The sequence below is a fragment of the Lissotriton helveticus genome, chromosome 5_1 (genome assembly GCF_964261635.1).
Source record: "Lissotriton helveticus chromosome 5_1, aLisHel1.1, whole genome shotgun sequence".
NCBI classification, from domain to species: Eukaryota; Metazoa; Chordata; class Amphibia; order Caudata; family Salamandridae; genus Lissotriton; species Lissotriton helveticus.
Genome location: NC_136065.1, coordinates 268,284,234 through 268,302,262, shown reverse-complemented (window position 1 = coordinate 268,302,262; position 18,029 = coordinate 268,284,234). Strand labels below are relative to the sequence as shown.

The 18,029-nt window shown below is 50.5% G+C and overlaps 1 protein-coding gene across 6 annotated transcripts in view; it reads left to right on the top strand.

Annotated features, from left to right (window-relative positions):
- Positions 1-18,029, top strand: part of RGS3 (regulator of G protein signaling 3) — a 945,383-nt gene that overhangs the window by 876,567 nt on the left and 50,787 nt on the right. For all 6 annotated transcript variants that reach the window (XM_078642175.1, XM_078642174.1, XM_078642173.1 and 3 more), the window contains one exon: positions 16,191-16,267. In XM_078642175.1, coding sequence (XP_078498301.1) covers positions 16,191-16,267 — 77 coding nt within the window. The remainder of the gene's footprint in view (positions 1-16,190; positions 16,268-18,029) is intronic.

Sequence of the window (18,029 nt, the reverse complement as noted above, 5' to 3'; positions counted from 1 at the left end):
CGCGCCCAGCGCCAGACCCCTTGGCCCCCGTCCCTCCCAGCCCTCCCGCATTACCTACGATGCCGCCACCCTCCTAGCCCTTAACCCCGGTCGCGTCCCCAACTGCGTCCAAGCAGCTCCTGGACAAACCCATGGACCTTTCTCCTGCTACTCCTGCAAATTCATCGGCTCCGACAACATCTCCGCTACGAACACACCACAGACTCCCGACCCCAACCACCTACAATGCATCCTTCTCAACACCCGCTCGGTCCACAGACACGCCATTGACCTATGGAATCTACTAGACACCATTTCTCCAGACATCGCCTTCCTAACGGAAACATGGATGAACGCTTCCTCCGCACCAGACATCACCATTGCCATCCCTGAAGACTATAAGATCACTCGCAAAGACCGGACCAGCCACACAGGAGGAGGAATCGCTATCGTCCATAAGAAAACAATCCGCATCTCAACCAGCTCTGATGCCAACCTCGCCAACTCCGAACACCTTCACTTCCAGATCCACATCGACCCCAAAACCACACTCAGAGGCACCCTCCTCTACAGACCACCAGGACCCCGCGCAAAATTCAGTGAAGACATCACGGACTTCATCACTCCACACGCGCTCCCCTCCAAAGAATACATCCTTCTGGGAGATCTCAACTTTCACTTTGAAAAGATCAACGACCACAACACCAATACCCTCCTGGACAACCTCGCCAACCTCGGACTTAAACAACTGGTCACCTCCCCCACCCACATCGCAGGTCACACACTCGACCCCATCTTCACCTCCAGCAATCATGTCTCCTTCAGCCATACAACGGATCTCCTCTGGACTGACCACAGCTGCGTTCACTTCACCTACAACAAGCCCAAACCCACCAACCACCTCCAACCAACTCTGCGAAGAAACTGGAACAAATTCACCACCGACCAGATCTCCTCATCGCTCCTTCTAAACACCCCAGCCCACTCCTCGGACCCAAACCTAGCCGCCGCCAACTTCACCATATGGTTATCCATCACCGCCGACACCTTAGCACCACTGAAAAAACGTCAAAGCAAACCTGGCAACAAGAAGGCCTCTTGGTTCAACGATGATCTTAAGAAGTCCAAGAAACTCTGCCGCACCCTTGAAAAAGCTTGGAAAAAAGATCCAACCACCAGCACCAAAGACACCTTCAAAAACGCCACCCGCACTCACCACCAACTAATCCGAAAGGCCAAGAAAACAGCATTCAAGGATCGACTTGACAACAACGCCCACAACAGCAAGGAACTTTTCAACATCGTCAAGGAGTTTTCCAATCCCTCGGCCAACTCCAACGACATCACCCCCTCTCAAGCCCTCTGCGACTCCCTAGCCTCATTCTTCCACAACAAGATTGCAGACATCCACAACAGCTTCGAAAACCAACCCGGAGTCCAACCCACCCAACCACATGCTGAACACTCTCCCCCCGCGAACACCCTTAACGACTGGAACCCAATCTCCACTGAGGACACCATCCGCCTGATGAACTCCATCCACTCGGGATCCCCCACAGACCCATGCCCTCACCACATCTTCAACAAAGCAGACTCCATCATAGCACCGCACCTCCGAGACGTCATCAACTGCTCCCTCAACTCCGCCACCTTCCCGGAAAAATGGAAACACGCTGAACTCACTGCCCTTCTGAAAAAACCCACAGCGGACCCCACCGAACTCAAAAATTACCGCCCCATCTCGCTCCTTCCATTCCCGGACAAAGTAATCGAGAAAGCTGTCAACAACCAGCTCGCCGCTTTCCTTGAAGCCAACAAATCCCTCGACTCCTCACAATCTGGCTTCCGAGCAAAACACAGCACTGAGACCGCCCTCATCGCAGCAACAGACGACATTCGAACTCTACTGGACAATGGAGACACAGTCGCCCTCATCCTCCTCGACCTCTCTGCAGCATTCGACACAGTCTGCCACAGCACCCTTTTACAACGCCTCAGCAACATCGGAATCCAAGGAAAAGCACTTGAATGGATCACCTCCTTCCTCACTGGAAGAACCCAGAGAGTCCGCCTTCCACCATTCAAGTCCGAGGCCACCGAAGTCATCTGTGGCGTACCACAATGATCCTCACTCAGCCCCACCCTCTTCAACGTATACATGAGCCCCCTCGCGGCCATCGCCCGCCAACACAACCTCAACATCATCTCTTACGCAGATGACACTCAACTAATCCTTTCTCTCACCAAGGACCCCAGCACCGCCAAAAATAACCTACACGAAGGAATGAAAGAAGTTGCTGAATGGATGAAACACAGCCGTCTGAAACTGAACTCAGATAAAACAGAAGTCCTCATCCTAGGTACATCCCCCTCTGCATGGGACGACTCCTGGTGGCCGGAAGCCCTTGGAAAAGCACCCATCCCTACAGACCACGCACGGAACCTAGGCGTTATCCTGGATTCTTCACTTTCAATGAACAGACAAGTCAGCGCCGTATCCTCATCCTGCTTCAACATTCTTCGCATGCTCAAAAAAACATTTCGCTGGATCCCCACCGAAACCAGGAAAACAGTCACCCATGCTCTGGTCATGAGCCGACTGGACTACGGAAACACCCTCTACGCAGGCACTACCGCTAAACTCCAGAAGAAACTCCAACGAATCCAAAACGCCTCAGCCAGAATCATATTAGACATCCCACGCAACGAACACATCTCTGGTCACCTGAAAGACCTCCACTGGCTACCCGTCAACAAGAGAATCACTTTCCGACTGCTAACCCACGCACACAAATCACTCTACGACATTGGACCAGAATGCCTCAACTCACGACTGTCCTTCTACACCCCCTCCCGCCAACTACGTTCTTCCAGCCTAGCCCTCGCCACTATACCTCGCATCAACAAGACCACCATGGGTGGCAGATCCTTCTCATACCTGGCTGCTAAAACATGGAACTCTCTCCCCACCCACCTTCGCCTTACCCAGAACCACCTAGCATTCAGAAAGCAACTTAAAACGTGGATATTTGACAAGTAATCCTCCCCCCCTCCCTTAGCGCCTTGAGACCCTCTGGGTATGTAGTGCGCTATATAAATTCTCTGACTTGACTTGACTTGACTGCTAAGTAGGAGAAGGAGTAACCTCCCCATCTGCTATGTCGAATGCAGACGGTGAGGGTTAGAGAAAGTGACGTGGAGCAGAGATTTCTGGTTGGCTGATTGAAGCTCAGGTGGTGGTTCATGTAGACGGGTCCGCAGTTGTGTAGTGCTTATATGCATAGGTCAGCAGCTTGAACTGGCATCTTTTCTGCTCTGGGAGCTAGTCGAGTTCCCTGAGGTATGGGATGATATAGTCCATCTTGTGAGATCCAGGAAAAATCTGGCTGCGGTGTCCTGTATCGACTGTAGTCGACCTAGTCTGAGGTGACCTGACATCCCTGCGTAGAGAGCGTTGCCATAGTCCAGTTGGCTGGAGATGAGGGGTGGAGTGCTGATGCATGTTGAGCTTTGAGGTAGCCAGTTTAATATCTCACAACGCATGTGGATGATAAAGAAGCAGTAGGAAGAAACCGAGTTGAGCTGTGTCGTCCTAGTTAGCTTGTTGTCCAGAATGATGCCTAGTTTCCTAACGTAGTCAGTGGGTGTAGTAGTAGGTCTGAGTTCTGAGGGCCACCAGGATGCCTCCCATGGGAAGCTTTTATTTCCAAAAATCAGACAGTTGAGCTTAAGGCAGTTGTCCTTCATCCAGTTAGCAAAGTCTGTTATACAGTTGTAGAAGTTTGTCTTGGTGGTGCATTGGAGAGGATGAGTTGTGTGTCCTCGATGTAGGATATGGTGTTGAGGCTGTGGGTTTTGGCAATGCTGGCCAGAGGTGTCATATAAGTGTTGAAGAGGGTGGTGCTGAGCAAGGATCCTTGGAGTACTCTACAAATTATTTGCTTGGGCTTGGAGAAGAAGGGGAGGGAAGGCAGACTATCTGCCTCCTCCTGGTGAGGAAAGAGGCAATCTATTTGAGAGTGGCTCCTTGGATGGCTATGTTCTACAGCCTTGTGATGTGTGTGTGGTGGGAGACTGTATCGAAGGCTGCCAGAGGTCTAGGAGGATCAGAGCTGCAGTCTCTCCTCAGTCGAGCAGGGCTTGGATGTCTTCGGCGTTGGCGTCTGTGTTTTCAGTCTTCGGGTAAGGTGGCCTTGGCAATTGAAATGTTGAACAAGGCAGTGAGACCGTGGCTGATTCTGGCTTCGCCTAGGTGTATGATGTGGTGAGGGCCTAGATCGGTAGTTTATGATAGAGTGATGGAGACCATGTCATGTGGGGCGAGCTGGCTCGATTTGATTAGTCGGATGTCTGAGGTGGTAGCGGGGTCATTGTGTTGCTTGAAGAAGTCAGTGGCGTTGGGCTGGGAATTAAAGTTTCTGTAGATGCTCGCACTCCTTGTCGTGGACAAAGTTTGCAAGGTTGTTGCAGAGTTCCTGTAAGAGTTTAATGTTGTTTGTTGCAGATGAGGGGGTTGAAGAATTCTTTGATGATGTTAAAGAGTTCTTTGCAGTTATTGGACCTTGATTCGATGCTTGAGGCTTAGGTCTTTTTCTTTGATTCTCTCAACTGTCTGTGGTAGAGGTTGTGGGATGTCTTGAAGGTGGTCTTGTTGGTCTTGTCCTTGCTGGTATGTCCTCTCACTTCCACTTGTGGTTTACAGTGTCGTTTAGCGGTTCTAAGGTCTTCAGTGTATCAGCTAGCCTTCTGGGCAGATCTTCTGTGACTGTTGCCGATGAGAGTGAGGATCAAATTGTTAAAGTTACTGACGTTCTGTTCTAGGTTGTTGGAGGAGATGGGGTGGGAGGTGTTTAGGACATTGGTCCATGTGTCCTTTGAGACTTTGCTCCAGCTGCAGTGGGGTGCTTTGGGCAGACTGGGGGCGGAGTAGCTGTTGAAGTGGACGATGGAGTGGTTGGTCCACGCGAGTTCCATGGTATAGCTGTACCTGATTTGGTCGCTGCAGGTGAAGATGGGGTCTAGCGTGTGGCCAGTGGTGTACGTGGGATCGTGGACAAGTGGGGTGAGTCTGATGTTGTTCATGTTGTCGAGGAAGTTGGTAGTGTTGAAGTCATTGCCGTCCTCAAGATGGAAGTTGAGGGCGCTGAGGAAAATTTAGTTGTTGGATCTATGGCAAGGGAGACGAGGAAGTCAGCGTTGACCTTGCAGAAGGCTGAATGTTGTCCTGGAGGACAGTAGGCGAAAGCGCTCCTGATGGTGATTTTGCTGTCGGAAGTTGGAGTGTTGTTGTCATTTGTGGTGGTGCATTGAATGGATTCCTTGTGTATGATGGCGATCCCTCCTCCAGGCTTATTGATGCGGTTGCGGTGGGTGATCTTATATCGTTTGGGTATTGCGGTGGCGAAATTGTGCGCCGAAGTGAGTTTGAATCAAGTCTAAGTGAGTAAGAGGACTTTGGGTGTGATGGTGGAGATGAGAATCCAAATCTCAGTGGTGTTTTTGCATAGTGAACATGTGTTGAGAAGAGCGCAAGCGATTTGTTGTATTTGTTCAAGTTGTGTCAGTGGAGTGCTCAGGGTGGAGTCTGTGAAGTAGCAGTGGGGGCAGGTAAAAGGTCCGACCGTGAAGTGTGGGTCAGCGTGGTGGCAGTGTTTGTTGTGGCTTCGAGTGTGTAGAGCTCGGTGATGATGTATCTGCTGGGGCGGGAGGTCCAGGGGTCATGGTCGTGTGCACAGACGGACTTGCCTTTGGCGTGCCAGCCATGCGATCGCTCTGCGGCTTGCATTAAGTTGGTTCTTGGGGTGGGAGGGGCTTGTGTTGGCAGGAAGAACGGGAGCTGGACAACTCAGACAGCGGCAATGTCAATGGATCAGGCTGGAACAAGCAGGAACTGGAGACCATAGGCAAGCTGGGTGCCCAGTTGCCTTCTCTTGGTAGAAGACAGTTTGTATAGTACCAGCTATTATAGCCCAAGTGTTTGCCAAGTCATGAACCTTGTTGAATGATGCTGCTGTTATAGTACCAGGTTTGAGTGGTGCTCTACCATAACATAATTCATCCAGTAATTAGTAACTTGATAATGCGGGCAGTGACCACATTTCCAGCATCTGTAATCTGAGGGATCGGCTTCCTGGCAGGAGTCTGGCTGTACAGTACCACCTTCCATAGCCTGAAAGATCCAGTACCTGAGGAGCTTGGTAGCGCAAGACCTTTCTTATTCAGTGTCGGCTCCTCCGTTGGAGCGCAAGAGCGTCGCCTCACTTAATCCCCACAAACCCCTGAAAAATAAAAAGGTTATTTATTACCAGTTTATTTTTCTTCCCCGTCTCGAACAGAGCGTCAGGACTGGGGCGTGGCCGCTACTGACTGACAGTAGCATGTCACTCAGCAGGGAGGAGGGTTGGCTGGCTGTGCACTGTTTAAAGTGCGCATGTCTTTTTGGCTGGTCGTCTTGCGAAGGCTAGCCACACATGCGCACTTTAAACAGGTCCAACAGGTGCAAGTACGGGTCTCCAGAGTGCTGCCGAGAGCAGCACCCTGATTTGGTTTAAGGGGTTGCTGCTTCCAGGTCCGGTGGTGAGGAGAGGACCGGGAGGACGTTGTTTTGCCTTCTAAGATTTTATTTGTTTTTATTTTATTTTGCGGCCCTCCCAGAAGCCAGCCGCCACTGTTCTTGGTGTCAGTTGCCATACCCTAAAGGATCCACCAACTCCGCAACCTCCTGCTATGAGGTAGAGTGTAAAGTGCCAGCATCAGCAGGTATTCTACTGAATGAGGACCTGCATGCCGAGGTCAGTCTGTACACTACCAGCTACCATGGTACTGTACTGAATGAGGACCCGTTTGCAGAACCAATTCTGTACACAACCAGCTTCCATTGTCCATGGAATTGTACTGAATGAGGAGCGACATGCAGAAGTCAGTCTGTACACTACCATCGTCCAAGGTATTGCACTGAATGAGGACCCGCGTGCAGAGGTCAGTCTGTACACTGACAGCTTCCATGGTCCAAGGTATGGTGCTGAATGAGGACCGGCGTGTAGAGGTCAGTCTCTACACTGACCACTTCCATGGTCCAAAGTATGGTACTGAATGAGGACCCGCGTGTAGAGGTCAGTCTGCACACTACCAGCTTCCATGGTTCAAAGTATGGTACTGACAGAGGACCCGCGTGCAGAGGTCAGTCTGTACACTACCATCGTCCAAGGTATTGCACTAAATGAGGACCCGCGTGTAGAGGTCAGTCTGCACACTACCAGCTTCCATGGTTCAAAGTATGGTACTGACAGAGGACCCGCGTGCAGAGGTCAGTCTGTACACTGACAGCTTCCAAGGTATGGTACTGAATGAGGACCCGCGTGCAGAGGTCAGTCTGTTCACTGACAGCTTCCATGGTCCAAGGTATGGTGCTGAATGAGGACCGGCGTGTAGAGGTCAGTCTCTACACTGACCACTTCCATGGTCCAAAGTATGGTACTGAATGAGGACCCGTGTGTAGAGGTCAGTCTGCACACTACCATCGTCCAAGGTATTGCACTGAATGAGGACCCGCGTGCAGAGGTCAGTCTGTACACTGACAGCTTCCATGGTCCAAGGTATGGTGCTGAATGAGGACCGGCGTGTAGAGGTCAGTCTCTACACTGACCACTTCCATGGTCCAAAGTATGGTACTGAATGAGGACCCGCGTGTAGAGGTCAGTCTGCACACTACCAGCTTCCATGGTTCAAAGTATGGTACTGACAGAGGACCCGCGTGCAGAGGTCAGTCTGTACACTACCATCGTCCAAGGTATTGCACTAAATGAGGACCCGCGTGTAGAGGTCAGTCTGCACACTACCAGCTTCCATGGTTCAAAGTATGGTACTGACAGAGGACCCGCGTGCAGAGGTCAGTCTGTACACTGACAGCTTCCAAGGTATGGTACTGAATGAGGACCCGCGTGCAGAGGTCAGTCTGTTCACTGACAGCTTCCATGGTCCAAGGTATGGTGCTGAATGAGGACCGGCGTGTAGAGGTCAGTCTCTACACTGACCACTTCCATGGTCCAAAGTATGGTACTGAATGAGGACCCGTGTGTAGAGGTCAGTCTGCACACTACCATCGTCCAAGGTATTGCACTGAATGAGGACCCGCGTGCAGAGGTCAGTCTGTACACTGACAGCTTCCATGGTCCAAGGTATGGTGCTGAATGAGGACCGGCGTGTAGAGGTCAGTCTTTACACTGACCACTTCCATGGTCCAAAGTATGGTACTGAATGAGGACCCGCGTGTAGAGGTCAGTCTGCACACTACCAGCTTCCATGGTTCAAAGTATGGTACTGACAGAGGACCCGCGTGCAGAGGTCAGTCTGTACACTACCATCGTCCAAGGTATTGCACTAAATGAGGACCCGCGTGCAGAGGTCAGTCTGCACACTACCAGCTTCCATGGTTCAAAGTATGGTACTGACAGAGGACCCGCGTGCAGAGGTCAGTCTGTACACTGACAGCTTCCAAGGTATGGTACTGAATGAGGACCCGCGTGCAGAGGTCAGTCTGTTCACTGACAGCTTCCATGGTCCAAAGTATGGTACTGAATGAGGACCCGCGTGTAGAGGTCAGTCTGTTCACTGACAGCTTCCATGGTTCAAAGTATGGTACTGACAGAGGACCCGCGTGCAGAGGTCAGTCTGTACACTGACAGCTTCCAAGGTATGGTACTGAATGAGGACCCGCGTGCAGAGGTCAGTCTGTTCACTGACAGCTTCCATGGTCCAAAGTATGGTACTGAATGAGGACGCGCGTGTAGAGGTCAGTCTGCACACTACCAGCTTCCATGGTTCAAAGTATGGTACTGAATGAGGACCCGTGTGTAGAGGTCAGTCTGCACACTACCAGCTTCCATGGTTCAAAGTATGGTACTGACAGAGGACCCGCGTGCAGAGGTCAGTCTGTACACTACCATCGTCCAAGGTATTGCACTGAATGAGGACCCGCGTGTAGAGGTCAGTCTGCACACTACCAGCTTCCATGGTTCAAAGTATGGTACTGAATGAGGACCCGTGTGTAGAGGTCAGTCTGCACACTACCAGCTTCCATGGTTCAAAGTATGGTACTGACAGAGGACCCGCATGCAGAGGTCAGTCTGTACACTGACAGCTTCCATGGTTCAAAGTATGGTACTGACAGAGGACCCGCGTGCAGAGGTCAGTCTGTTCACTGACAGCTTCCATGGTTCAAGTATGGTACTGACAGAGGACCCGTGTGCAGAGGTCAGTCTGCACACTACCAGCTTCCATGGTTCAAAGTATGGTACTGAATGAGGACCTGTGTGTAGAGGTCAGTCTGCACACTACCAGCTTCCATGGTTCAAAGTATGGTACTGACAGAGGACCCGCATGCAGAGGTCAGTCTGTACACTGACAGCTTCCATGGTTCAAAGTATGGTACTGACAGAGGACCCGCGTGCAGAGGTCAGTCTGTTCACTGACAGCTTCCATGGTTCAAAGTATGGTACTGACAGAGGACCCGCGTGCAGAGGTCAGTCTGTTCACTGACAGCTTCCATGGTTCAAAGTATGGTACTGACAGAGGACCCGCGTCCAGAGGTCAGTCTGTACACTACCATCGTCCAAGGTATTGCACTGAATGAGGACCCGCGTGCAGAGGTCAGTCTGTACACTGACAGCTTCCAAGGTATGGTACTGAATGAGGACCCGCGTGCAGAGGTCAGTCTGTTCACTACCAGCTTCCATGGTTCAAAGTATGGTACTGACAGAGGACCCGCGTGCAGAGGTCAGTCTGCACACTACCAGCTTCCATGGTTCAAAGTATGGTACTGACAGAGGACCCGCGTGCAGAGGTCAGTCTGTTCACTGACAGCTTCCATGGTTCAAAGTATGGTACTGACAGAGGACCCGCGTGCAGAGGTCAGTCTGTACACTGACAGCTTCCAAGGTATGGTACTGAATGAGGACCCGCGTGTAGAGGTCAGTCTGCACACTACCAGCTTCCATGGTTCAAAGTATGGTACTGACAGAGGACCCGCGTGCAGAGGTCAGTCTGTACACTGACAGCTTCCATGGTCCAAGGTATGGTACTGAATGAGGACCCGCGTGCAGAGGTCAGTCTGTTCACTGACAGCTTCCATGGTCCAAAGTATGGTACTGACAGAGGACCCGTGTGCAGAGGTCAGTCTGCACACTACCAGCTTCCATGGTTCAAAGTATGGTACTGAATGAGGACCTGTGTGTAGAGGTCAGTCTGCACACTACCAGCTTCCATGGTTCAAAGTATGGTACTGACAGAGGACCCGCATGCAGAGGTCAGTCTGTACACTGACAGCTTCCATGGTTCAAAGTATGGTACTGACAGAGGACCCGCGTGCAGAGGTCAGTCTGTTCACTGACAGCTTCCATGGTTCAAAGTATGGTACTGACAGAGGACCCGCGTGCAGAGGTCAGTCTGTTCACTGACAGCTTCCATGGTTCAAAGTATGGTACTGACAGAGGACCCGCGTCCAGAGGTCAGTCTGTACACTACCATCGTCCAAGGTATTGCACTGAATGAGGACCCGCGTGCAGAGGTCAGTCTGTACACTGACAGCTTCCAAGGTATGGTACTGAATGAGGACCCGCGTGCAGAGGTCAGTCTGTTCACTACCAGCTTCCATGGTTCAAAGTATGGTACTGAATGAGGACCCGTGTGTAGAGGTCAGTCTGCACACTACCAGCTTCCATGGTTCAAAGTATGGTACTGACAGAGGACCCGCGTGCAGAGGTCAGTCTGTACACTACCATCGTCCAAGGTATTGCACTGAATGAGGACCCGCGTGCAGAGGTCAGTCTGCACACTACCAGCTTCCATGGTTCAAAGTATGGTACTGACAGAGGACCCGCGTGCAGAGGTCAGTCTGCACACTACCAGCTTCCATGGTTCAAAGTATGGTACTGACAGAGGACCCGCGTGCAGAGGTCAGTCTGTACACTGACAGCTTCCATGGTCCAAAGTATGGTACTGAATGAGGACCCGCGTGTAGAGGTCAGTCTGCACACTACCAGCTTCCATGGTTCAAAGTATGGTACTGAATGAGGACCCGCGTGTAGAGGTCAGTCTGCACACTACCAGCTTCCAAGGTATGGTACTGAATGAGGACCCCCGGGCAGAGGTCAGTCTGCACACTACCAGCTTCCATGGTCCAAGGTATGGTACTGAATGAGGACCAGTAGGCAGAGGTCAGTCTGTACACTGACAGCTTCCAAGGTATGGTGCTGAATGAGGACCCGCGTGCAGAGGTCAGTCTGTTCACTACCAGCTTCCATGGTCCAAGGTATGGTACTGAATGAGGACCCGCGTGCAGAGGTCAGTCTGTACACTGACAGCTTCCAAGGTATGGTGCTGAATGAGGACCAGTGGGCAGAGGTCAGTCTGTACACTGACAGCTTCCATGGTCCAAGGTATGGTACTGAATGAGGACCCGCGTGCAGAGGTCAGTCTGTACACTGACAGCTTCCAAGGTATGGTACTGAATGAGGACCCGCATGCAGAGGTCAGTTTCAACACTATCATCTTCATGATCCAATGTATTGTAGTGAATGAGGACCCGCGGGCAGAGGCGAATCTGTACACTGATCGCTTCCCTGGACCAAGGTATGGTGCCGAATGAGGACCCGCGTGCAGAGGTCAGTCTGTACACTGACAGCTTCCAAGGTATGGTGCCGAATGAGGACCCCCGGGCAGAGGTCAGTCCATCCGGAGTCTGCCTCTATGGTTTGAGGGATCCACTACCTGCCCCTCATTGCTTGAGTCATCTGGCAGTCCCAGCTTGCTTAGCGTGGGGAAGCTCTCCTGCCGCACGTGCATCCAAATGAAGAAGAGACTCCATGACAGGTAAAGTTGCTCCACGTTTATTCACCGAGGTATTTTCAACTCGAAGACCTCTTTGTACGAGCCAAGCTCCAGAATACAGATCATAAATCGCCGGAAGGCCTGTATTTCCCCGAAACAAGACTTTTCAGTGGTGGTGACGCAGGCCGAAGCTTCGCGTGTAAAACAAAGAGCATTCTCGGCCACCGTTAATTAAAACCAATGTTATTTTTCAGTTGGAAAGCAGCTGTGTCCATCTGCGAGTGTTTGGTTTCCCCCCGAATCGCTTGGAGCCCCTTCTGTAATGTAAACGCTTTCTGTAAAGTGCTAACTTCCAACGACGGCTCTACGCTGGGATTGGCCTTCCAGTAATGCTTAAGAGGCGGCCGTGGGTAATGGCGGCTGGCACCGGGCCCTCCGGCGGGTTCCCAGGAGAGGCGGCCTGCTTGTGTACAGACCGCACAGCTGCGACACAGCAGGCCGCTCGCCCTCCCGTCATCACATAAACACAGCGTGTGTTGGCGCGCAGCCCGCAATTGCTTGTGTCTCCAGTGTGCGTGTGTGTTGGATGCATCTCCCATGTAAATGATCTCTCAGGAAACCTACAAGTGCCTGGTACCTCCATTGTGTAGGGGGTTGGGGTTGGAGTGTGTTTTGTTTGTGTGTGTGTGTGTGTGTTTGGAGCTTGTTATTCTAACACGCCTGCACCCGCTACATTCTTCAGCCACCCTGTTCTTTTATGCCAGATTGTGCCTCGCTAAATGATGGCCTGAGAGTGATTGTAGCCTTGTTAACAACGCCTTTCCTTTGTGGTACTATGTTTTGTTGTCCAGCATCCGTTTGTTATCACTCTGCGTTGTAGTGTTCAACGTGATCATAGCTGCATCGTGTTGTGTTACCAGTGCAGTAATGGCTAGAGGGTGTGCGAAATTCACAAAATGAGCTTTTACGTAATAACATGAAGTGACACAAATATGCCACGACGTTATGGAAAACTGGGGTTTTGCTGTATATTTTTGTGTGAAATGCATCAAGTCCATTTAAGAACGCATTTTGCGTGGGAAAAAAATGGTGCCACAAACAGCTGCTCAGGTTCTAGCCATCCACAATATTGTGTAACTAACATAACAGGAATTTTGCAAGATCACTCAGCTGTAACAGATATTTGGGCCTAACAATTACCTTGCGTTTACTTGCTCTGTGTAATTCCACTGGTTTGGTTGTAACTCCATCTTGTATCTTGTTGTTTTTGTGAGAGCTCTCAGAGGTCAGTCTAACCTTCTACTCATAAATGTAAAATGTAAATGTCGGAATTTGTAAAGCGCACAGCTACCTCCACCGGAGGTGTCCCGGCGCTGTCCGTATACCGCTTAGGAACCCTTCCTGGCTTTCCAGGGAAATGTCTACTCCTGGGCACCCCCCAGGTGCAGCCAGGCATCCCAGCGCTTTTGGGGCCGTTGCGGAGACTAAGCAAGCTATTGCCCAGAGTTGCAGCGTGGGACCCATGATCAGAACAGGCACGGAGGCGAGAATATCCAGTCAGGGGAATTAATGAGCCGGAGACCCGCCGAGGTGGGAATCGAACCCTGGTCCCTGGCCAGTGCTCTGCATCAAGGTCTGCCTGCTCTAACCATTGAGCCACACTTCTCCACATACTCATAGGCAGATGAAACTCCAAAGTCCCTGTGCGCCATTGCCCACGTAGTCACATCATGCCGGTGTTAAAAGGCTGCCTAGATAACTTCGTATTGCTGACGAAGATCTGGAAATTCCTTCACATTAATACAAGAATTGTTCAACATTCACTTCAGGTTGGTGTTGGAGGGGTCTGTAAAATAAGTTCACCTTGACAGTAGGGGACCAATAAATGCATGGCGTCAGTAATCGTGGGAGATCGTTTAGATCCATGCCTGAGAACCTTGGAGGTCATATCAGTGTTACAGATTTTTGGAGATGGCTTTATATCAGATTCCGAGGACATCAGTAATGGAAGTGGTCTGGGTTTAATGCTGGTGTCAGAAGCCCTATGACCCCACATTATGTCTATTTCAGATGAACAATCATTATTCCCAAAGCCGATGGGTTTGAATGGAATCGATATGAATGATTTTATGTTTGAGGTGGCTGTCCTATTCCTGTGGCATCTGCCTTTACTGCCTTCAGCTATGCCTATTCCTGACCACTATTCCCTCTTTTATCTCCTAGCGACATTCAATCAGATTCATCAGGATCAGGTTGTTTATCTAGACAGTCATTAGACGTGAACTACCTGCAATTTCTTAAACTCCTGAAAATATTTACACCAATTTCCAAAAAGCAAGCTTTCTGGGTAAAGATTTTGCTTTCAGCCAAATTTGGTGTCATTCCATTCAGCTGGTTTGGCAGTAGCACTTTTCAGAAATCCCTACGGAAATTGTGTTTTGACCCCCTCTCCTACCTACTCAACCTTTTTCTTGGCCCAGCTTGATGTATCGCCATGAAACTTTCCAGGAAGCAGCTGAGATGGACAAACATTTAAAAAAAAAGTTTTGTAAAAATTCGCAAAACGTCCCCAAAGTTATTATTAAACCAAAAAATCAAATTCCTATGGTAACTAGTCCTAACTATAACCACACAGTGACTACCACTGTTATGCATGTGTGTGTGAGACTAAAAGGAAAAAAAAAATTTTGAACCCAAAAAGCATTGCTATAATAACCCCTGGCACTGAAAGGAACTACTTAGTGTGTGAAAGAGAAGAATGTAATCTCAAGTTAGATGTGGCTGAAGTGGGTTGACTCATTCCGTCATTCTGTATGGTGTACTGGACAAAAGACAAATGTAAATAACACCAAAACCGACGACTAAAAGCTCCTCTCGTGGTTTAGCGTTTTTGCACTGTCCCTCCAACCAAGAAACTTTAGGCTCGTTCTTTTTGCCAGTGGTAAACAAAACATGCCCTTTTGCCACATTTTCTTGCCGCAGTTGTCTATCGGGGACAGGTTATCATCTTCTCTTTGGGATTGTGAAATGATACTTTTGCACTGAGAAATTGTATGTTTCTGTGTATTGTACTGATGTGGTTGTCCCAGGAGAAGGCAAATGTGCACAAAGTAAAACGTGTGAAAAAACATCTTTTCTACGGAATGAAGTGGACTTCTGAGCTGAGTGTAGCCAATAGCTAGGCCACCCTTTTATTTTGGAGATGCAGGATCCTGTTGGCTGTATCTATAGCCCTTGTACTCAGTGGATGTCACCCTTTTGAAATTGTCCCTAATCTTTTTCTCACTCCTTGGATTTCTTGCAGACCAATCAGACCACATTCTCCTATTTTTGTAATCCGCATTGAAGCTTGAATGGGGCTGTCGCACCGCTGTGGCCTTCTAGGGAAAGCCTCGACTGGCTTCTGGACATTCGACGGTACCCAGTATGATGCTGCCAGCCTCTTTGCATCGTCTCTAACAGATGAAACCAGAGCTCATTAACTAAAGAACTCCGACACACACTGGCTGCCTGGGGATGGGTTTGTGAACATTTGGATATTTCTGCTGCACACAGTTAAAGATGGGTAGTAATCCTGGGTTCACACAGTGTAGGGCGGGGTTTTCCCATGAAATGTTGTGAAAAACAACACTTGGGAATGAGGGTAAACACAGACTCCCCTCCCCCTCCGGACTCCACTCCCAAGACTGTTTCTCACGATCTGGATGAAATCCCTGTCATTTGTAGCGCTGAGCATCCGAGTACTATTCCTTGTTTAAATGAAACCTGTATCTGCTGTCATTCAAGAAGAGGTTGCCAAAATATCTTGTATTGTAAATGCTTTTTGACATAAACATAGGTGGTATGAGCTGCATTTTATTTTGATGATTGGCCTCCCACCCATAATGGTCACTCGCCGTGGGACTGTGAGGGAGTGCAATGGTAACATTGTCACAAAGGAGAAGCAAAAAAGTTTCAGTTTTGGACATTATTTTTGCTTGTGTACGTTGCCCAACCATGCATGAATTCTTATGTTGGGCCAGAATGCCTTTGTTTTTCAGGGGCTTCTCCTGTCTTTGGCGCCAGAGGTCTGGGGTCAGAGGGCAATTAATTGCTAATTATTTGCCAATTGACTATACTTTAATATCGGGCTTTGACAAATTCTAGGCAACTGTATTCATTGGGTACATTACCCACCCAGCAAAATCACTGATTGGGGCACTGTGTGGTGATCAGGCGAAGTATTCCTAAGTCCATGAATCTGCCTCTTAGAGGCTTGTATGTATCTTGCACCAGAGCATGACTTGAGTGGAAATTGTGGTCATGATACGTTCCTGGCTCAAGTTCAGCTGTGTGTGGCTTCGAAACACTTCCTCATTCCCACTCACCTCTGGCTCTTTCCACAGCCACCTGGCTCTGCGGATCCTGACTTCTGCTCCGAAGAGGGGGACGACGACGCAAAGAAGAAGAAGCGGAAGAACCTGTAAGTTGACACCTCTGATTACCTTGCATTTTGTTTGTTTAGCCTGTCTGAACGGTAACTGGTTCAGTATCTCACTGCAAGCACCAAACCACTACAGTGCACCTTTACAACATGGCGAGGAAGGCCTGGTCCAGCTAACCTTAATTTATCTGTCCATCATGTGTGCATGGTAATGTACAAAAGGTCTTTCAGTACCATCCTGAAAACACGTTTGGGCTTTTTATTAAGTATTATTCCACTTTCCGTTCATTATTAGTCAATTTAATTGACCAACTTTATTACTTCTTAAAGATATGTATGAATGGGAAAATGAAATATCTGAAAGAAACACATTAGTGTTAGATTCCTTACCTTAGAATATCCCCAGGTGTCAGACTGGATCCGGAAAGTTTTCGTCAGCAGTTCCCGTCCATCGTCAGCGTCGTGATCGCCGGGATGACGTCGCTGGAGTACTTAGATGCCGCCCTCGCTCGCTGACGTCAGTTCTTCTTTTTTCGGCGCCAGCAAGCGCAGATCCGGGAAGAGCGTACCCTTAGTCATTTTTTGACTAACTTTTTGTACATTTATGTCTATCTTTTTCGAGTCGACATTGACTCCTGGTGCCAGTAGGGATGCCCAGTTTCAAGCCGTGTGACACCTGTCAGACTGATGTCGGTTACTGACCCCCACTGCCGGTTTCTCTACTGTTTGGGGGCCGACCACGATGACCAGTCGTGCCCCGATTGCCGGGCCTTGATGTCGAAGGCTAGGCGGGAGTGTTCCTGTAAGCTACTCGAGTTCCGGCAGTCTGCTCCGCGCCGGTCGAGGAGGAAGTCAAGGGACCAGTCGTGAAGCCGCAGTCATCACCGATTGTCCAGATCCAAGTCCTCACACTCGGGTAAGTCGAGGCATGGGAAAAAGAAGTCGAAGAAGCATCGTCGTTCTTCGACTTCCTCTCGCCGGTTGCACGACTCGGCCGAGGGTTAGGGTGGCACCTCCCACGCGGCTCTGGCGGGACCCGCGCAGTCACATCCAGCCCCACACCCTCCGGTCCCTGGACTCAATGCGACTCCGGAGCAGATCAGAGACTTCCTCGTGGCCATGAGGACTCTCTTTCCACCGTCGAGACCCTCTGGTGCGCCTTCGGGCCCCGTGGGTCCGACTGGGGGTCCTAGCCATGTGTTGCCGGTGGCTTCGGCCTCGGCGCCACCAGCAACTTCGGTCCCGGCGCTGCAGGACCTCCGTGGGATGCAGGCCTGGATCCCGGTCGACGTCTGTTGACCTTACGACTCCTCCGCTGGCGCCGACCCCCTCGGTGCCACATCCGGTGCCGTCCTCGGACGACGCCGTCCTCGATCCCAGCCCGGGCTCGGCGTCTGAGCAGCGCCATCTCCGACCCCGACCGGTGAGCTTTTCACCTATGCCCCGGCTCTGACATTTTTGCATGTTTATCAGGACACGGATGAAGGGGAGGACTGGGAGGGGTCTGAGGACCCTCTGGCACAGCAGTGCCAGTTAAGTCAGGACTGGGCAGATGAGCTAGGGGAGGCCAGTGGTCTAGGCACTTTCCCTGACACTGGTTTTCTCTCTGTCCCTTCCGTGGCTACGGAGGGGGGAGCAACTTATGCTGTGGTGCAGCGCAAGGCAGCCAAGGCCTTGGGCCTTGAACTCCCTGCATTGGCCATGAGGACTAACCTCCTTACTGAGGTGCTTCAACTGCCAGTAAGCTCTACGGATCCTCTTCTGCAGTTTAATGAGGCCCTCACTGACGTTCTGATGGGCA